Source organism: Garra rufa, chromosome 18, assembly GCF_049309525.1.
Source record: "Garra rufa chromosome 18, GarRuf1.0, whole genome shotgun sequence".
Classification (NCBI taxonomy): domain Eukaryota; kingdom Metazoa; phylum Chordata; class Actinopteri; order Cypriniformes; family Cyprinidae; genus Garra; species Garra rufa.
Genome location: NC_133378.1, coordinates 20120592 through 20142743, shown reverse-complemented (window position 1 = coordinate 20142743; position 22152 = coordinate 20120592). Strand labels below are relative to the sequence as shown.

At 36.6% G+C, this 22152-nt stretch overlaps 1 protein-coding gene across 2 annotated transcripts in view; it reads left to right on the top strand.

Annotated features, from left to right (window-relative positions):
- Positions 1 to 678: 678 nt before the first annotated feature.
- usp19 (ubiquitin specific peptidase 19) overlaps positions 679 to 22152 on the top strand; it is a 33675-nt gene continuing 12201 nt past the window's right edge. The window contains exons 1-19 of one of the 2 annotated variants that reach the window (XM_073822539.1): positions 679 to 1028; positions 3795 to 4124; positions 8210 to 8341; positions 9825 to 9961; positions 10865 to 11371; positions 11475 to 11784; positions 13883 to 14039; positions 14116 to 14187; positions 14284 to 14399; positions 14966 to 15183; positions 15271 to 15463; positions 15547 to 15680; positions 16923 to 17081; positions 17491 to 17601; positions 18765 to 18875; positions 18996 to 19097; positions 20295 to 20435; positions 20538 to 20656; positions 21781 to 21924. In XM_073822539.1, coding sequence (XP_073678640.1) covers positions 3959 to 4124; positions 8210 to 8341; positions 9825 to 9961; positions 10865 to 11371; positions 11475 to 11784; positions 13883 to 14039; positions 14116 to 14187; positions 14284 to 14399; positions 14966 to 15183; positions 15271 to 15463; positions 15547 to 15680; positions 16923 to 17081; positions 17491 to 17601; positions 18765 to 18875; positions 18996 to 19097; positions 20295 to 20435; positions 20538 to 20656; positions 21781 to 21924 — 3029 coding nt within the window. In that variant the 5' untranslated portion in view covers positions 679 to 1028; positions 3795 to 3958. Of the gene's footprint in view, positions 1029 to 3794; positions 4125 to 8209; positions 8342 to 9824; positions 9962 to 10864; positions 11372 to 11474; positions 11785 to 13882; positions 14040 to 14115; positions 14188 to 14283; positions 14400 to 14959; positions 15184 to 15270; positions 15464 to 15546; positions 15681 to 16922; positions 17082 to 17490; positions 17602 to 18764; positions 18876 to 18995; positions 19098 to 20294; positions 20436 to 20537; positions 20657 to 21780; positions 21925 to 22152 lie in introns of both variants that reach the window. The other variant, XM_073822538.1, reaches the window with a different exon arrangement.

Genomic DNA, 22152 nt, shown 5'->3' with positions numbered 1-22152 from the left:
TTTGCTGTGTTTGTAGAACAAATAAATGCAGGCTTACTAAGCAGAAGATACCTCTTTCAAAAATGAACGTTTTAATACTTTTGAAATAAGTATGTCATGCTCACCAAGCCTCCATTTATTTGTCCAGTAAAATTTCATATTTTTACATATTAAAAAATGTAATTTATTCCTGTGATGGCAAAGCTGAATTTTCCCAATCAATACTTCAGTGTTTAGTGTCACAGGATCCTTTAGAAATCATTCTAATATGCTTATTTGCTGCTCAAGAAACATTTATTATTAACAATGTTGAAAACAGCTGTGTTTGATATTACATTTTTCAGCATTCTTTGATTAACAGAAAGTTAAACAGAACAGCATTTACCTAAAATACATTTTTGCATTTTAACATTATATCCTAACTGTAAAGTTTAATCAATGCACCTGGTAGTTCCAGGTACAAAATCATAAGTGAAACTGACGCCAAACAGACCGAACTTGAACACTTTTGAATTCACAAACAAAACAAATACAGTATTTGACGTACATTTCAAATGTATACCTTAAGATATATGACGTTACATGTGAAATACATCAAGAAATCTTGCACCCAAAAAGTTTTCATCTGCGCATGGTTGTAAACTCACAGGGACGGAGTGTCCGGAAGTAGAGCGTGCGTGTGTTTGTGTGTGGAGCAGGTTGGCGTGATCGCCGTCTCTACCCGGTTTGTTTTTGTTCTCGAACAAAGTGAGAGTCACACACAGCAGCGGTCGGCTCTTCAAGTGGAGGACGGCACCGTCGTTGCGTCTTTGTTTGTGTTTACAGTAGCTCAGTTTCTGTTTTAACACCGCAAAATGGGTCCTGGTTAGGAATATTTTAGCTATTAAGAAGAATTAAGTTTTAGGAGGCGAGCTCATGCGGCTAAGGGGCGATCGGCGGCCCGCTGCCGTGTGTGAAGCCTGGGGCTGAATTAAGCTGCAGTCACCGCGGCTCAGCTAGGAAAGGACACGCCGTTTCGACTCCACATTACAGAAGAACAACAAAACAAAGTAAGATTTCATTTAAACAACAGTTGTCATATCCAGTTATCGTAATATGCCTTCACTTGTTCTGTTTGTATACATACGTTTGTACTTGGGTCCTGTACCAACCGACCTTGCGGTAAAGTCTTCCGGCTCGGTAGCTCGTGATTAGCTGGGCAGCCGGCTCAACGTGAGAGGCCTCGCTTCTGTTCCCTTTAACGGGTGTTTGGCTCGCTCCTTACACAACACGGCTAACCGGTATCTCCTACAACCAGACAACAAAGTTAAGATGTGTCACACTTCGTACGAATGATATTTGACTGTATTAGTCTAAAATTAAGATGAAAAGACAGGTTGTTACTGACATGTTTGGAGTTAAATACGACTTGAATGTGGAATCAAGTCAGACAGGCTAAGCTAGCCGGGTTAGCAGCAGCAACAGCCGCCGCATTAGCGACCATGACGGGTTTATAAGCTGCTTGAGTTCCCTTGGATACGTTTTTTTCATATGACAACTGAAAGGGAGAACAAATGGAAAAGTGGAAATGAATAAAGTCAAAACATTTTCTCTTTCTCTATATTCGTTTTAAGTTAGACAATGACAAGGAAGCCGAAGTGTCTTCACACTGACAGTAACCAGCTTCGGTTTTGGTGGCTACTAGTCGTTGAATATTTTAATAAACAACTAGTACGCAGTAAAATCAGAAGATTTGGCTGGACATTTGATTATTCGAACACACTAGATTTTTAAAAAAGAGGTCCTTTATTTTTTTTAGACTGTCAATTTAATTCTCATTAATAAACATAGCAACCACTTACATGTCAAAATACAGACCTAGGTGTTTTTTTTTGCTTTATTGTTTTTCCAACCCCACCCGTTTTTGTTTATGCATATGTTTTCCCTTAGTTACACAGGGACAATAAAGGCCACATTTGGCTGTACTCTTTGTTTAGCAAGATATTAATCATTTTTTCAAATTCCGAAAGGTGAATTTTAAATAACTCAAGAATGCCTTCCAAGTCAATACAAAACGTTCTTCTATAAAATGCGAGGTCCTTAAATTTCATAACAACATGTCTGTTGTTCAGCGATGTAGACACTTTTATATCCGATTATATACAATAGGATCCAAACGTCTGAGACCACGGTGAAAATATAGATTTTTCATTAATTCGTTTTTCAAAACATAGAAAATAAATAAAAGCATGTACCAGTCAAACGTTTTTTTTATGTTTTTTAAATTAGTCTCTTCTGCTAACAAAGCCTGCATTTATTTGATTCAAAGTACAGTAACACAGTTACATTTTGAAATAACTGTTTTCTATCTGAATATATTTTAATATGTAATTTATTCCTGTGATCAGAGCTAAATTTTACTCCAGTCTTCAGTGTCACATGATCCTTCACAAATCATTGTAATATGCTGATTTGCTGTTCAAGAATTTATTATTATTATTATTATTATTATTATCAATATTTAAAATGTTTGACTATTTTTTTTTAGGATTATTTGATGAATAGAAAGATCTAAAGATCAGCATATATCTGAAATAAAAAGCTTTTGTAACATTATACACTATACCGTACAAAAGCTTGGAGTTAGTATAATTTTTTGTTTGAAAGGAATTATAGAAATTAATTAATTTATTCATCTTTTATTTAGGATGCTTTAAATTGATCAAAAGTGATGAAAAAAGACATTTATTTTTTTCTGAACTTTCTATTCATCAAAGAAACCTGAAAAAAATTATACTCAGCTGTTTTCAACATAATAATATTAATAAATGTTTTTTGAGCAGCAAATCAGAATATTAGAGTGATTTCTGAAGGATCATGTGATTGCAGTAATGATGCTAAAATCCAGCTTTGAAATCACAGGAATAAATTCATTTTAAAATATATTCAAATAGAAAACAGTTAGATGGTAAGTAATTATTATTATTTTTGTCTGTACTTTGGAACAAATAAATGCAGGCTTGGTGAGCAGAAGATACTTCTTTAAAAACATTACAAATATTACTGTTCAAAAACTTTTATACCCCAAAATTCCACATGCAGTTGACTACCAGAAAAAAACAAAATTTGATTTGACACGTTAACCTGACCATGTTTTGTTACATACACTTCTATTAAGTTATGCCATTAACAAGATGAACTTATGACACAGTTTAACTCTTGAGTTCGTGTCATAATTTATTACCATTTTCTAAACTATAGTGAATAAGCTGTGATAATGTGAGAAATGTTGAAAGTGCCTGAATAAATTTAGGTTTGACCGCAATTCATTTGCGATTAACAAGATGAGCTTGTTATGGCACAGTTTAACTCTTGAGTTCTAGTCATATTTTATTATTATTATTTTCTAGACTATAGCAAATAAACTGTGATAATTTGAGAAATTTTGAAGGTGTCTGAATAGATTTTGGTTTGGCTTTATATTTTATTGCTGGAATATGCTTGGCAACTTTTAAAATATGAACAGATTTTAAAACGCTCATAACCTGATGACCGAGAAAGTCTTTCAAGCAATTCCGAACGCTACAATCTCACATAGAAACATGGATGTTTGAAGCTAAAAATTTAAAATGTTCACCACATATGCCATACAATTTTTGCTGAAATCTGTCAACTTTAACTGCCTAAAATCAGTAAACTGACTTTCTTCACCAACTCTAAATTTGGGGAACAATCTGTGAAAAAGTTGTGATATATTCAAGACTTTAGTAGTATGTATTTCCACTCAGCTCCAGTCTGTTGGTAATACATTCATTGCTGTTGTTTTTTGTTCACAGTCTCCCTCTGATTCTCTTCTGGGAGTGCTCTTACTTGAAACGCCGCCAAGATAGCTGGACCGGGCAGGAAACGGCACAGCTCAGATCCAGACCCCTGTGGAAGCAGCTCCAACAGCGGGAGCGAGGCAGGAGACAGCCGACCCGTTAGCGGCAAGTGGCTGAAGATGGCCAGCAGCAGTACAGGACCCAGCGAATCGAGCCGGAGGCGAGGTCAAAGAGGACCTGACGATGCGTTGAGCACCAGTAGGAAGAAACAGAAGGACAGAGCCAACCAGGAGAGCAAGGAGGCCAAGCGGGTCACCTCAGCCACCAGCTCAGAAACTAGAAAAGGTTAGTAGAGGACATAGTTTGTAAACACTCATGAAGTAGGTCGGAACTGCTTTTGCTTTACTTCTCGCCTCTTGGTAATCAAGCTGTTGGGGCAAAAGTGTATAGTGTGGGATAAAACATTTACTGCAGTGATATCTAATGTAATATGAACTGATAGGAGGCGTCTGTGGTGCAGTGTCCTTTTGACCATTATAAAATGCAGTCTGGCCCATAACTTGAGGTTAAAGTCATTAAAGGTATGTTATAGTCCTTGTCCTATTTTCATGAGCAGAGCTGGGCTGGTGTCCAGTCTGTTATGTAGTGTGGTAAACATGGAACTGCAATGTTAACAGACATTAACTGTGTGAAACAAACTGAAATTGTGTAGTTGTTCTGCTAGGCTAGTCAGTATTGATTTAGCTGTGGCACTGCGTCCTGAGCTTGTCTGATGAATTAGCCTAGTTGTTGTGTGGTAGAAGCTGGTTTTAGTTGGTATGTGGTGAATCCAGTTTCTTTTAGAATGACATTTCTGATAATTATCTTTTGGTAATTATCTTTGAACAAAACAAAGGGGTAATGAAAGTAAAACTACAACAATAAGGGGATTTTGAAAGCTGTGATCTCAGATGAGATTTACAGATTAGTGTGTTTCACATTACTTTAGATAATTACTCTCAGCAAAATTGAATTTACTCATCATTGTAAGGGGCTGCTATGACTTGTTTGGTTACCATCATTCTTCAAAATATCTTCTTGTGTGCTCAGTAGAAGAAAGTAAGAAAGTGAGGGTGAGTAAATGTTAGCTGTTGAGTAAATGTTAGATGTTTAGCTGTTGACAGATTATGAAAAACCATATGTATAATTTGTTTGGTTAGTGATTAGGGCTGCACGATTAATCGAACGATGTTGTGAGGTGCGTTTAGTCAATGAAGCCGGTACTTCATTAACCGGTATTAATACACAGAGATGTAAATCGCTGACAAGCTACACCAAATCGCGCTCAAAATCGAATGCGATTTTGAACGCGGTTTGGCGTAGCTTGTCAGTGATTTACGTCTCTGTGTCTTAATTGCCGCTCCAGCTGAACGCACGTGATGGAGATTTACTACGAATCAAAGTACCGGCTTCATTGACTAAACGCGCCTCACAACATTGTTCGATTAATCCTGCAGTCCTATTAGTGATGGCTTTTTAATCATCTAATGTTTTCATGAAAAATCTGAGCTTACATGTGTCTATATATGGCAACTTCTTAGACATGGTTGAATGTACTTAAGTTGAACAGTCTTGAGAGAGATTGATATTGTTTTTTTTTTTTTTTTTGCTTTCAGATAACTGATATGCCGAACCACTGTTAATTGTTTTAATTCTGCTTTTAACACCATAATTAAATTAAGAAGAAAAAACAACAACTAACAATTGACTAACTGTTTTTTTGAAAGCAGGTGCCAATAGAAAACAAGGTCGATCAGTCGATGGCTGAAAAAAAAATAATAATAATAAAATATATATATATATATATATATATATATATATATATATAATTTATTTCTTTTACTTAATAATTTAGAAATTTGCAATAATTTGAAAATGTATTAAAAATAAAGGTGCAAAAAAACCATACTATAAATGACAACTTGATTCTGTAATCCTATTACAGTATTTTCACAAATAAAGACATTTTTAGAAAATATATGAATAAAAAGGGTGTAGACGCTCGCTGTAACCAACAGGGCACTTAGTAAAGTTTGTGTGCATTAGGAATCATATTTTTGTTCAGATAAAGCCAAAGTAACAATAATTTTACATACAACACACAGATAGGGCCCTAAAAAATAAATCATTTTTTTATACTCTGTTTAAATGGTTAAATTAAATTGTATTAATCAAAAGCGTGTCTGATTAGTTGAAATTATGAAACTTACACAAAATAACAGCAGTTTATAAGCTTTTGATAAGTTCAACAAAACTTAAAAATAAACACAAAATTTTAAGACCCTATGAAATAATACATTTTATTTTTTTCCTCTAATTTAGTTTTATTTTTACCAAAAACGTGTTTTGTTTTGTTTTTCTGAATTCTATTTTAATTGTTTCATTAAATTGTAATAATTGGAAGCATCTTTAAATAATTGATTTTTATTAAAGAAAAAATAATCATTATTATTTTTTCTTTTTTTTGTGTGTTAACATTTTTCTGGTAAATGCATTCTGGTATATTATTTCAATTTTTCTTCTAAAATAGTGTTTTGATAACAATTTTATTACTTCTAGTAGCACTACGATTATATTAAGTAATACATTTCTGTCACAATTTCTTCAAGTTGTTGGGAAGACCTTTAAGATTCTGTTTTGTATATGATGTGGTGATAGTTTTTCTCAAAAGAACCAGTAAAATGCTCATGAAGTGATCTCAGAGCAGTTCTAAAGATTGTTTGCCCTCATGTGCTCATGTTGAAGCAGCAGGGGCAGAAAACACTGCGTTCATTACACATGCTTCAGTATGTGTGTAGTAAACGAAACCACACGTCTGCAGCATTTATTCACACAGTGACACGCAAAACATACAAAATTCATAGAAAATAGTTTTTAGTGGCTTAATATTCACAGACACTAGTTTTGATTTTTGGTGTACTGATCTACATTTGATTTATCCAACCATTTTTATGAATGTTTTCCACAATTCCATTCGTGTTTTCCGCATTGCGGAAATCATAGGGCCCGACACATTGTTTTTCGTGCCATCAAAATAAACGTGCTGCCTTGAACACATCAGCCAAACAGAAAAACTTAATATATCTTAATAGATCTGTCAACCAATAGTCATAATCATAATAATAATAATGAAAGACTTGACTTGATGTTTGCTAAGCTTCTCCAGTTCACTTGAACATCACAACGTCACATTACTTTACCCTTAACCATTGTTTTTTCGGAGATCCACCAAATGGTAGTTATCTGTAGAGCCGATATTGATATCCCCCATATCAAGAGCAGGCTATCTACAGATCAGCATTTGATCTTCACTGAACCGAAAGAAGGTTCATTTTAAAACACTGTCATCGTCTGCAAATGTTTTCAGTTTACAATTGCAGATGTTTGAGACGCGTGGCTGTTGACTATTGGCAAGTGTACATGAGCGTTTTGTTTGTTTAGTCTCTGTGTGCCAGCCTGTGTCTAGGGCTGTGCCCTTTCTGCTGAGTGTGTTTCGCCTCTGCAGTGCTCTGCTGAGTGCTGAAGTGTTGTAATCCAAGCCTGTGAGTCTCTGCTTCAGTGAAGAAGGGCTTTGTCAAGGTCAGTGGAGTGGCTCTGCACAGCACACGCATGAGAAGACATCCCTCAGAGTATTCCTCACACTCCCTTCATTTACCTGCTGCCCTCTCTACACACATTTGATATGGGTGCACCATTGTCATCCTCCTGTCGAGGTGTCGTGTTTCGCCTCAGCGAGACGGGAAGGCAGAGCACTATCCTTACACGAACAGCAGGAGAATCTATCCCTATCCCTGTAGTGCCGATTCCCGTCATGTAAGAGGGGCTTATGACATCACATGGAATAGAAGCCCAGCTGTGGGGCGTGGCAGCTTTTTGATGACCTTTTAGATCTGTGTGTCACAGCGAGAGAGAGAGAGAGAGAGAGAGAGAGAGAGAGAGAGAGAGAGAGAGAGAGAGAGAGAGAGAGAGAGAGAGAGAGAGAGAGAGAGAGAGAGAGAGAGAGAGAGAGAGAGAGAGAGAGAGAGAGAGAGAGAGAGAGAGAGAGAGAGAGAGAGAGAGAGAGAGAGAGAGAGAGAGAGAGAGAGAGAGAGAGAGAGAGAGAGAGAGAGAGTAACGGGACTGGACTGGACTAGCTGTCACTTGACCCTGAAGCCTGATCCTTAGAGATAAACGCGCTCTCTTTCTCGTTCTTTCTGACTTGCTCGCTAAACTCAATAACAGAGCAGTTTGAAATCGAAGGGAGCTGGGTTTTCTGCTATGACTGGCTAACAGACTGTGTAGTGTTATCATGAAATCAGGTTTAATATTGTTATTTTGTTAGTTTGTCTGAATCTTTTGTGTATTATTTGTAGGTAAATGTTCTTTTCATGAATGTTTATTTGTCTGTGTAGATTTGTTTCTGGACTGGAAGCAGAATGCTTACGAGGTGATAGTGAGGCTGAACTGTGAAGGTGCTGGGGTGCTGAGAGTGGAGGATATCGATTATGCGTTTTCCGATTCCGCCTGCCACATCCGCTTGCCGGGTAAGGACATTATGTGTACTTCTTTGATCCATCAAGACTGGAGTAATGGCAGCTGATGCCTCACAGGAATAAACTGCATTTTAAAATATAATCAACTTCAGACTTTTTATTAAATATTATTACTATTTGACAAAGTTACTGTGTTTTTGATCATATTTTTTTTTTACTAGTGGGTGCAGGACACTATATTTCATTTATGTAAGTGAGGATAGCAAAATTAAGTTAACTGTAATTACATAGACTAAATAATTTTTCATACAGTGTGCTACCAGTAAAATTGCTAAACATTTGGGACCAAAATTTATTCAGCAACTTTGACATGAACATGTTTTGCTTGAAGTTTACTTCCAGAACAAAAATGTACAGATAATTTACTTGCCACCTTGTCATCCAAGATGTTCATGTCTTTCTTTCTTCAGTCGTAGAGTAATTGTTTTTTGAGGAAAACATTTCAGGATTTTCTCCATATAGTGGACTTCTATGGTGCCCTGAGTTTGAACTTCCAAAATGCAGTTTAAATGCGGCTTCAAATGATCCCAAATGTGGTTGTAAATGATCCCAGCCAAGAAGGGTCTTATCTGTTGAAACAATTTTTTTAATTATTTTTACAATTTCTATACTTTTTAACCTCAAGTTGCTCATCTTGTCTTGCTCTGCCTGAACAGTTTTTTCCGGTTTTAAACAGTTAGAGTATGTCGAAAAACTCCCATCTCATTTTCTCCCTCAACAGAGTTGAACGGGAAGTTCAGGCAGACCAAGACAAGACGAGCGTTTGAGGTTAAAAAGTGTATATATATTGTAATTTAAACAAAATAACTGATCGTTTCCCTAGATAAGGCCCTTCTTCCTTGGCTGGGATCATTTACAACTGCATTTGGGATTGTTTGAAGCTGCATTCAAACGGCATAGAAGTCCACTATATAAAGAAAAATACTGAAATGTTTTCCTTAAAAAAAATTTTTTTTTCCACTGAAGAAAGAAAGACATGAACATCGTGGATGACAAGGGGGTGAGTACATTATCAGTAAATTTTTCTTCTGGACGTGAACTTCTCCTTTATGTTTTTTTTTTAATTGCTAATGTGACCTTTTTACACCAGACAGAACAAAATGAAGCATTGCTTGGTAATTGGTTGATCTAAATTAGTATTATCTAATTGTGTAATTAAACTTAACAGCTAACAGCTGAGAGCTGACAGCTATTCATTCTAATTTATTTGTGAAACAGTCTAACAGAAGGATGGCATTATAATGATGAATTTGTTCTGATGCAGTTTAACTCAAGTTCTTGTCATATTTTATTACCATTTTCTAAACTATAGCGAATGAACTGTGATAATGTGAGAAATGTTAAAGGTGTCTGAATAAATTTTGGTTTGACTGTAATTGCACCTTGAGCAAATATTCAGAGACATTAAAAAGATCTTACCAAAACCAGACTTTAGAACAGTAGTTTGTATACTGTGATCTTTTTGTTTTCTTAGATGGCCGGGAATGGAGCTGTCATCTCCATGAAGAGATTGAAGCTTCTTGCAGCAAACTTCTTTATAAGGAGAAAACAAATCTTCTGCAGCTTGTCATGCACAAGAGGATCCCCCTCAACACATGGCCCACCTTTGCTGTAAGAACACCTGTTCACCTTTCCCCAGTTGTCCATCTCCTTTTTTGGCATTTTTCCCCCACTTAAGGTCTCATGAAATGTTATATGAAAGACCAATAGTTAATTTTAAGAAAACTTAGACAGAATAATGACATTTCACCATATAATAATTAGGTTGTTACAATTTTACATATGGTACTGTTTTTCATAATGAACAGAAATTTACATCTGCATCCTAACTCGAGCTACTATTACTGTCAGCTCAAGCTACTGTCAAATGCGCATTTTTAAAAAGAAAAAAAATGTGATATTAATATTGAAGCCTGCATTGCAAACTGTACCACAAAACCAGTCTTAAGTAGCATGTGTATATTTGTACCAATAGCCAAAAATACATTATTTAGGTCAAAATGAATAAAATTAACAAAAATCATTAGGATCCATGAAGATAAAGATTCCATGAAGATAAAAATCATTATGTTCCATGAAGAGCATAAATATATCAAAACTTAATTTTTTAATTAGTACTATGCATTGCTAAGAACTTAATTTGTTCATCAGAATGCAGAAATTAATAAATCCATTTATTAAGAAAAAAAATGACTGGGAAAATGTAAAGAATCCAAAAGCATGAAGTGTTTGTGATGTTTTGACTATAAAGAGTAGTTTAAAACCACAATTAGTCTGGTTTATACAACTTTTTACTTGGGAGCAAAATTCTTCCTTAGAAATGTATCATAAATATCGCTATATGAAAAGTTTTAATGTGATAATTTTTTTAGCCATATCACCCAGCCCTGTTTTGTAGTAATCATATTGGTCTGTGAAACAATATCATAACTGTATGGCCATGCGCATATGTTGCTTTGAGCATTCATAAATATTTTCCCTCAACCAAGCTTTATTTATGTTCTCATTAAACAGAGCAAGAAAAAGACAGAAAAGGTGAATATCCTTAGAGAGAATGGCAGCAACCACCACCAGTCAACCACTGCGCAGTCAGAAAAATCTGTCGAAATCATTGAGAAAACGCCCGCAGTGACCTCTGCTGAGCAGAAACGAGGTAAACCTGACCGAGGGTTGAAACGTGGGATGAAAGGCAAACAAGTGGAACCCACCGAGAGCACAGGTGTGAAGGTAGCTGAGATTAAATCAACCGATAAAGCAGACCCGATCAATGAGCCCAGCGCAAAGCGCACCACACGTCCCTCCAGAAGCACAAAGGAGCCCCCTGTAGCTCCCTGCTCGACAAAGGAGTCTCAATCAAAACCAGCGGTTAATGGAAAAACACATGCATTACCTGTGAGCAGTAGTGCCTCTTCAACTAGCACTGCAAAAGACAACAGGGTTCAGATGCAGGTCAAAGATCAAGAAAGCCAGGCACCACCAAAAGAGAAAGAGGTGGACAAGAGGCCAAAAAGCAATGATCAGGTGAGACTAATAATTCACTTGAAAGTAAAAACAGTCAGCAGGAAATGGAATGTTGGAAAAGAGTTTCTCACATCCTGTTGTCTGTCTTTTGTGTTGTTTACAGGTTGAAGTAGATGAAAGTAAGACTGTTTCCTCAGTGTGTGAGAAGGTGGTGCAACAGGAGAGTTCTCCTCTAGTGAAAACGCACACTGAAAAAATACCATCTGATGAGAAAGAAAACAGAAAAGATGAAAAGAAGCCACAGGCTGATGCCCAGATCGCTAAAATGCTTCCATCTCGTGATTTGGTATCTGAAGGGCCTGTTTCAACAGCCTCTAAGAGAGAGGAGTCTCCTCGAAAGATCTGTTCAGAGGAGAAGAGAGACAAGTCTAAGGAGGATCCACATGGAGGGAGCCAAGAGGAGGATACAGCAGGTCAGTTAAGAACAATTGTGGCATCATGTGTTGCTCAGGCAGAGCACAACATTAAAAATATACACTACAGTTCAAAAAGTAAAAAAAAGAAAATGGCTTAAAAATTTTAAATAAGTAGCAATTTAAAATATTCATATAGAAAACAGTTCTTATAGTAAAAAGTTTTCAAAATTTGACTGTTTTTGCTGTACTTTGAATCAAACAAATGCAGGCTTAGTGAGCAGAAGAGACTTTAAAGAAAATATGAGAAATCTTACTGTTCAAAAACGTTTGACTGGTAGTGCAAATGACATTTTCAAGCACATTACAGACTTACTTTAATTTATAATATTTCAGTTTTTACTTTATTTTGATTAAGTAAAGCAGCCTATATAAGATGAATATATGTATATCTGAGATTTATTTTAAAAGCCAGAGTAAAGATTTTCTTAGTCGACTTATAGTCTTTCATTTAAGCCATTAGTCAACTAATTTTATGTTTATTTAATTGAATTACTTAAATGGTTACTTGGGGTGCCAAATATAGCCTATTTCACACAAGCGCACTCAAAAAGCTTATGGCAAAGCACTTCATTTTACAGAGACCAAGATGGATTGTTTTGTTTCCTTTATTTTACCAAAGAAATCTAGCCACTTTGCCATAAGAATCCAAAACTAAAGTATTTTAATGGCTGCAACAGGAACTCTGTTCTGATAAGTTGTCGGACAAGGACGGGGCTCGGGTCTGAGAGTCTCAGGCTGGGCTCGTGCAGGACTCTATTTGTTCCCTCGTTTCAATTAAATAAGATCTGAGCGGTACCTCTCGGTTGAAATCGTATTCGGTTTAGTTTTTCGCCTTTAAAATGACTATAGCGGCAGCTTTTATAGCAAAAGATATACGGCCCTTTTCTGTGGTGGAAAACCCCGGGTTTTGCCACCTGTTAAATACACTGGAGCCACGATATAAGCTTCCCTCACGCAGCCACTTTTCAGAAAAGTTTATGCCGGAACCAAAGCGCAGGTATTTACTTTTGTGTATTTGTTCTAAATGTTGCTGTTCAAGAAGTGTGTTTTCTTTGAGAAGGTAAGATTTAAAGTTTCAGTTCATATATATGACTGTTTGTATTTATTAACACAATTGTATATATTTGAAGTAAAATTGAAAAATGAGTATGCAGTGCATCGTCAATACATCGTGATGCATCGAGATATTGTATTGAACCGAATCGATGACATGATAACCGTAATCAAACCGAACCGTAAGACCACTGTAGGTTCACACCCCTAGCAGCCTTGTGAAGTTGCTACTACTTGCATGTTTCAATTTCAAATGATAATCCATATTTGAGGTAGATGAATGAAAGGTCAGACGTTGACCAATATAGTATAATTACCTCAAGGTGCTTTTGCACTAGAGAAACCTTTTCATAGTTCCTAGAACTATTAGCGAAAGTTCATGCTTTTTGGCGTGTTCGCAGTCGCACCACAGAAACTAGGAACGTATTTAGTTGTAGAAACTGTTTTGGGGAACTAATTTAGCTCCTACTTCAAAATAGGGTCTAAAACAGTTGTATAGGAACTACCAGTGATGTAAGTGTACACTGATTGGCCAAACGCATATGAAACACCAGCTACTCTGCATTTTTAAAAGCGGAGTAAAAATATTTACTCCACAAACTTTTTTTCTCAGCTTTGAAGATGCATAACACTGTAAATTGTCATAGGAGATTTAGTCAGATTTTCATGCTCTCTCAATCACGTTAATTGTGCTTTTACATCTCAGTTATCACAAAACACACAACGGCTCCACACAACAGCCCCACACATGGCGTCCTCCATTCATTGGTTGTTGATGTTGGTAAATGCCGCAAATAAAGACGTCACTGTTGGCCACTTGAGAGTTTTTTGGTGCGAATGCAACCTGGAAAACGGTCCAAGGGGGAAATTGGTTCCCTAGGAACAACTATGCTGGCTAGTTCCTAGAACTAAGTTCCTGGAACTAAGCGCCTATTAACATTCTGTCTGTCAGGTGTTTTTTTTTGTTACTAACTGACTAATACAATTTTAGTCAACTAAGCCTCATACTATACTTTATTTCTCATGATTGATGTGTGTCAAGGTCCAGAGCCGATGGTGAACTTGAAGTTAGTAAAGAATGACTCGTATGAGAAAGGGACAGACCTGATGGTTGTTAACGTCTACATGAAAGAGATCTGCCGGCAGACGTCCAGGGTGCTGTTCAGGGAACAAGACTTCACTCTTATCTTCCAGACCAGGTGACAGAGTCATCCACATCAACAGTGTTCAGAATAAAGATTCCAACTCTTACACTAATTGTAAAACTGTCCACAGTGATCCCAACTTTTTGCGCCTTCATCCGGATTGCGGACCAAACACTGTCTTTAAATGGCAGGTTAAACTCAGGTAAGATTTTCTGATGGGCATCCTAATCTGTCAATCCACTGCTCAAGTGTGTGTTTCTGAGAGTTTCTTCATTGGTCCCGTCTGCTGATGTTTCAGGAATCTAATTCAGCCAGATCAGTCCAGCTACGCCTTTACTCCGTCCCGTATCGACATCACCCTGAAGAAAAGACACAGTCAGCGCTGGGGGGGTCTGGAGGCACCTGCCACACAAGGTCTGCTGCCTGGATTCTATTTGCTTCTGAGCAATCTTTAACAAACAAAAACACTATCATTTCACTGACTTTTTGCCTACATTTTTTTATATAAAACTAAATATCAGTAAACAAAGAGATTGTCACAGCTCTGGAGTGGCAGCTATATTTAAGAGAAGGCTATGTAGAGCAGTGCGGATCAGGAGTCTGGCACCAACTTAAGAACACATTGGCACATTTGGCTTGACCCTGTCTCACATTCGTATTGAGTTACTGGAGCACTGTAGTCACATTCCTCTTCTTGACCATGCCCTCATTTTAACATGTAAACAGAAACGGTCCTGCTCTTTCCACAGTCATCATCTCATGTATGCTTCCTATTACACGTCAGAGCTCTCTGAAAAGATCAACCAATGTCACGTGACTCTGATGACTAGAGTAATAGCTAAAATTCTGCTTTGAAATCACAGAATAAATTATCAGTTATTTTAAATTGTAATAATATTTCACAATATTACTGTTTTTTTAGTAAGTCACTGACTTTATCTGCTAACCACAAGCTCTATTCTCATCTGTTTAAGGTGCAGTGGGGGGCGCCAAAGTTGCTGTGCCCTCAAGCCCTTCCACACTCGAAAAGAGCCAGCCAGGAAGCAGCCAGCATGCACTTCCTGCTAAGGAAGAACCACGAGTGGGAGAGGAGAAAGCCAAACCCCCTCGAGCCCCAGAGGACTCGGGTCTGGATGCCGTGGCCCCTCGCTCAGTCTCCGAACACATGTCTCTCAAACAGGAACCAGCTGTTGTTACGGTAGTAAAGAGTGCATTGTTTGTTTGTCACATATGATCATCTAGTGTGCCATAACTGGTCTTTTATGTCCTTTTTGTCTGTCCACAGCCTAAGCCCACGTGCATGGTGCAGCCCATGACTCACACTTCTCCTGCAGGCAGTGAGAGAGCTGAAGAAGTGGAGGAGAAGAAAGTGTGTCTCCCCGGCTTCACTGGACTGGTCAATCTGGGAAACACTTGCTTTATGAACAGTGTAATCCAGTCCCTCTCCAACACACGGGAGCTCAGAGATTATTTTCATGGTCAGTTGCATTTTAATTGACTAGAATTGCTGCTTTTTCATATGGTTGTGTGTCTTACACAGATTTTGTGGTGTTGTGTCCAGATCGGGGGTTTGAGTCAGAGATAAACTGTAATAATCCATTGGGAACCGGTGGACGGCTGGCTATTAGCTTTGCTGTTCTGCTTAGAGCGCTGTGGAAGGGCACTCACCACGCTTTTCAACCCTCCAAATTGAAGGTATCCATGCAGCACTAAAATCTCCTTCTATAGCATTTCTTCTAGTTTTCCGTATGTAAATACGGTTAAGGTCAAAAGTTTAGATACAACTTGCAGAATCTGCAAAATGTTAATTATTTTACCAAAATAAGAAAGATGATACAAAATGCATGTTGTTTTTTATTTAGTCCTGACCTGAATAAAAGGTTGAATTTATAGAAATGACCCTGTTCAAAAGTTTACGTACACTTGATTTTTAATACTGTGTTGTTACCTGAATGATCCACAGCTGTTTTGTTTTTTTTTGTTTTTTGTTCAGTGATAGTTCATGAGTCCCTTGTTTGTCCTGAACAGTTTAACTGCCTGCTGTTCTTCAGAAAAATCCTTCAGGTCCCACAAATTATTTGGTTTTTCAGCATTTTTGTGTATTTCAACCCTTTCCAACAATGACTGTATGATTTTGAGATTCATCTTTTCTTACTGAGGACAACTGAGGGACTCAGTTACAAACACTCACTGATGCTTCAGAAGGAAACACAATGCATTAGGAGTCAGGGGTGTAAACATTTGAACATGAATGAAGACATGTACAGTTTTCTTATTTTGCCTAAATATCATATTTTTATCATTTAGTACTGTCCTTCAGAAGATACAGAAGATACTTTTCCCAGAAGACAAAATAAGTAAAATTTACCCTGATCTTCAAATTCAAAATTCTTAATGCAATTTTCTTCTTAAGCATCAGTGAGCATTTGAACCTTGTGTAATAGTTGCATATGAGTTGTCCTCGGTGTGAAAAGGTGGATCTCAAAATCAGATAGTCATTGTTGGAAAGGGTTCAAAATACACACAAATGCTGAAAAACCAAAACATTTGTGGGACCTAAAGGATTCCTCTCAAGAAAAGTGGGCAGTTTAACTGTTCAGAACAAACTAGGGACTCATGAACAACTATCACTAAGCAAAAAGAAAACACAGCTGTGGATCATTCAGGTAACAACAAAATATTAAGAACTTTTCACAGAGTCATTTTTATAAATTTAACTATTATTTTCTCTTGTGGACTATAAGTAAAGGTCTTTTATGTGAAATATCTTACTCAGGTAGGTGCTAAATAAAATATAACATGCATTTTGTATGATACCTCTGATTTTGGTAACAAAAATTAACATTTTGAAAATTCTGCAAGGTGTATATAAACTTTTGACTGCAAATGTATGTAAGTAACCCATAATGACTGGGTGTTTTTATTTTCTCTTTGTAGGCTATAGTTGCCAGTAAGGCCAGTCAGTTTACAGGCTACGCGCAGCACGATGCTCAGGAGTTCATGGCTTTCTTGCTGGATGGGCTACATGAGGACCTGAACCGTATCCAAAACAAACCATATACAGAGACCGTTGACTCAGATGGCCGTCAGGATGAAGTGAGCTCTTGTTTTTGTCTCAAAACTTACTGCATATACGCCATCCTTGGATATGGAGCAGAGTGTGTTACTAATAAGCATGTCCAGCGGAGTCTAAAAGTGTGAGACCTAACTGGCAATCTGAGATTAATAATCTAATTAATATCTGACAGTTAACAAAGCATTATTATGTGAAATGAAAAGGAAATATTAAAGATTCTGCACTAAATAATTAATCAGATAATAGAATTTGTGACATTTGAGCATGTGATTTCAAATACCAGGACAGACCAGTAAATAAAGAAACGTATCAGTTATCAGTACAACTTTTATCATTTTTGTTTATGCTGTGTGAAGTGATAAGTTGCCACAGGAGGCTTTTCCATGATAATAAATCTTCTGAACGTTGCTCTTGTTTATGGTTTGGCAGGTTGTTGCAGAAGAGGCGTGGCAGAGGCATAAAATGAGGAATGATTCCTTCATTGTTGACCTCTTTCAGGGCCAGTACAAGTCCAAGCTGGTGTGTCCAGTGTGTTCTAAGGTAAAACATCAAGCTATGATTCAAATTCATAGTCAGTAAAAACAGTGACCATTGTGAAATATTATTGCAGTTTAGAATTACTGTATTATATTTTTATATATATTTCAAAATGTAATTTATTTCTGTGATACCAAAGCTGAATTTTTAGCATAATAACTCCAGCCTTCAGTGTCACATGAACCTTCAGAAACCATTCTAATATGCTGATTTGCTGCTCAACAACAACAAACATTTCTTATTATCATCAATGTTAAAAATAATACTTTTTTCAGGATTATTTGAAAAGAACATCCAAAAGATCAGCATTTATTTAAAAGATAAATCTTTTGTAACTTTATAAATGTCTTTACTGTCACTTTTGATCAATTATCAACTTGCTGAATAAATCATTCATATATGATGACTGTCTAAATGAGACAATAGCCCCTTTTACACATACAGTCGTTACTGGTAAATTACCATTAAGAGGTCATATGTGAACAGGACCTTTTCAAAAAAATCTGGTAAATGGCTGTGGCTGGGCCACTCAAGGACATTCATAGAGTTGTCTATAAGCCACTATTGCTGTGTGCTTAAGGTCAATGTAATAATGAATTTAATCCATTTTGGAATGAGGCTGTAACATAAAATGTGGAAAAAGTGAAGTGCTGTGAATTCTTTCCGGATGCACTGTATGAGTTCAGAAAGCGCTAATATAGGCCAATCATAACATTCTGACGCCGATGATGCATTTACTCCACGCTGTGTGGTTCAGTTTAAAGTTGTCTAATATAATGTCTCTGGGCCAAAAGTAGCTGCATGAATGTGAACATTTGAAACAAAAATGAAAATATTAGCAAAAACACTGACTGTGTTTACCCTTTCATGTTTACAAACAACACCGGAAGGCACAGCCATTTAGAGGTCATTCTGGTTAATGATGTTCGCAGAATTTACTGGTGTTTTGAAACTGATGTGTGAATGGTGCTTTACCGGTAAAAAGACGGAACGTTGTTGCCTGTGTGAACATCGCATTTTTGTATTTACCAGAATATTTACTGGTATTATCTGAAAGGGGCTTATAATACAGGAATCGTTAATCACTTTTGACAGGGTTGGGCAGATAATTAGGATTTTCAGAATCTCTTAGCATGAGTTTTCTCATGTTTTTTTTTTCTTTCCAGGTTTCCATAACCTTTGACCCCTTCCTGTACTTGCCTGTCCCCCTACCTCAAAAGCAGAAGGTGCTGACTGTTTTCTATTTCGCAAAAGATCCTCACAAGAAACCAGTTAAGGTACGCAGCACAACTTTGTGATGTTCCTAAGCAAGTCTGTGCAAAAGGGACACTGTTCAGCTTTATTTCGATGGACATTTTTGTTTATTAATATTTAATCTGAACTATTTGCTTGTGTAGTTTTTGGTCAGTGTGAGTAAAGAGAACTCGAGCACGACTGAAGTACTGGAGTCAATATCTCGCAACGTGAGGAACAAACCAGAGAACCTGAGGCTGACAGAGGTATGATGATTCTGTTCTGAACACTTCAACTGCGTGTGTTTGATCCATGTTTTATAGCAAGGGTCAACGATGTCCAAAATCATATATGTGACCCTGGACCACAAAACCAGTCATAAGGTTAAATTTTACAAAATTGAGATGTATACATCATATGAAAGCTCAGTAAATAAGCTATGTATGGTTTGTTAGGATGGGACAATATTTGGTCGAGATACATCTATTTGAAAATCTGGAATCTAAGGGTGCAAAAAATTCAAAATACTGAGAAAATCACCTTTAAAGTTGTCCAAATTAAGTTCTTAACAATGCATATAACTAATCAAAAATTACATTTGGATATTTTTACAGTATGAATTTTACCAAAAATCTTCATGGAGCATGATCTTTACATAATTTCCTAATGATTTTTGGCATAAAAGAAAAATCAATAATTTTGACCCATACAAAATATTTTTGGCTATTGCTACAAATATACCCCAGCGACTTAAGACTGGTTTTGTGGTCCAGGGTCACATATGGTCAATATTATCTCAATAATTGAACATTAGTCATTATTAATTTATTGCCAGATCTTAAACCAATATATTTAACATTTTGTAAACTATATTCAACATATTACAGAGGCAAAAACTGTAAAGGAAAGAGGTATAGGACCGTCAACATGCCTTAAAAACTAATTTTTTTTATTTTCTCCTAAATATTTCTAAATTTAAATTAGGTTTGAATTCTAAATAATTTTTTTTTAAATCAACAGCCTAGAAGAGAGCACAAGGAATAAATACAGACTAAACAGTAAAAATTTATTTGTATAATTAACATTTTAAAGTTTATTAAATCAAAAGATTTAACCTAAGCTCTCAGGCCAATTGCAATGTTAATCATTTACATTATTTATTAGTCAGAATTTATTAGTCAGCCTTTTCAAAAAAAATCCTTTAAATGTATGCAATAATTTGTAAAACTGTTCTTTAGTCCAAAAAAAAAAACCCAGTTCAGTTTTAATATCCTGCGTGTCATTTTTATCTTCAGCAGTAACATTGAGAATGTAATGTGCAAGAATAGTTTTATCTTGATTTATCTAGCTTTCATAATAGTTTAAAGTCAAAATCACAGTTGAAAATAAAATTTGATTGTGCTCTGTAATGTTCAGAAATGTTATTCTTCATTAATAGATGTTTCCTCAATATTTTCCCTCAGGTGGTAAAGAACAGGTTCCACAGAATCTTCTCACCATCTCAGTCTTTAGACACAGTCACATCCAGTGACCTGCTCTTCTGCTTTGAGGTGTTGTCAAAAGATCATGCCAAAGAGAGAGTGGTGCTGCTGAAGGTCCAACAGGTACACTATTTCCATCACTCTTATTATTTTCCTAGGTTTTGTGAATTTTCTTACTATGATATAATACAGGTATATTGATTATGTCTTTGTATTGATCTTCAGAGACCTCAGGTTCCAAGCATCCCAATCACAAAGTGCGCTGGCTGCATGAAGCCTCCTGCCTCTGACGACGAGAAGCTCAAGCGCTGTACTCGCTGTTACCGTGTCGGCTACTGCAATCAGTGAGTTTTCATCTGTTTGTTAGAAGCATGTGTTGTGCTGGCTCTGAATTCATGCTTGGGATTTAAAGGGATAGTTCACACAAAAGTTCTGTTATTAGTTACTTACCCTCATGTTGTTCCAAACCCGTAAGACCTTCATTCATCTTCAGAACACAAATCAAGATGTTTTTTTAATGAAATCTGAGAGCTTTTCTGACCCTGCATCCCACTTTTAAATGGTTTTGTTAAAGTAATGTCTTGTATTTGTAGAATGCACGCTCAGTGCCGCCGAGAGTTTCGCGCGACCGTCAAAACGAAACCAAAAGTAAAACTCGCATGCGCATTCAAAAGCAATTTTAATACCCTGCGTTTAGTGGGCGACTCCCCAATGTGCGCTAATTAGGCTACATAACATATCTAGGCTGTTATTGGGCAATAATAGTTGTCTATAGCTCTGTTTCATGCTTTAAAAATGCGGTCTCTATTTGCACTTTGAATATTGAATGAGTAGCCTACTTTGATTATGGCTGCATTTATTGTCTACACGACTAAGAAATAACGGTTTTGTGTATTGTTTGTTATTTCTACTGTAGATTGTTTAAAAATGCAGTGGTTGCCTTTAATTTAAATGGCTCTACTTATAATAGAGACAATAAACATCTTGTTCATGTACTCAAATTTTCATTAATTCTTGTCCCTTGCTTAAGGCATAAAATAAATACATAAAAAAGGCTTTCAGAATCAGCCCATTTGCTTGTAAAACATCTGCAATCAGAATCGGCCATGAGGAATCAAGACCGGCACATTACTAAAAAGAAATTGGGTGCTCCCAATTTTTTTTTGGTGCTCCTAAATTTTTGAAGTTGGGAGTACCAGTGCTACCAGGTAAAAAAGTTAATTTCGAGCCCTGAACTACCTCATTCAATGCCTAGAAAGGTAGTAAGAATGTTGTTAAAATAGTCCATGTGACATCAGTGGTTCAACTGTAATTTTATGAGGCTACAAACTACTTTATTCATCAATTATTCTTCCTTCATTGTCAGGAGTATTTTTTTGAGTTTTATTTTTGGGTAAACTATCCCTTTAAAGACTTTGCCTTTGGTGCCTTTGGTAGATGGTGTAAAGTTTCTTTCCTCTGATTACAGGGCCTGCCAGAAGAACCACTGGCCCAATCACAAGACCACGTGCCGACCCAATGTGGAGAATATTGGACTGCCGTTTTTAATTAGTGTGCCTGAGTCTAGGCTGACCTACACCCGCCTGACACAGCTTCTGGAAGGATACTCTAGGTACAATCACTATAGTAGCCTATAAAGATTAAGAATTATTTACGAATTTTGGTCATTTGGTCAGCTTTAGATGATGGCAACAATATATATTTAAAATTTCATTTGTTTTCCTCTTTAATGTACACACAGCACCCTATATTGACAGAAAAACACCAGAATTGTTGACATTTTTGCAGATTTATTAAAAAAGAAAAACTGAAAACCGTTTTTTCCTGTCAATATGGGGTG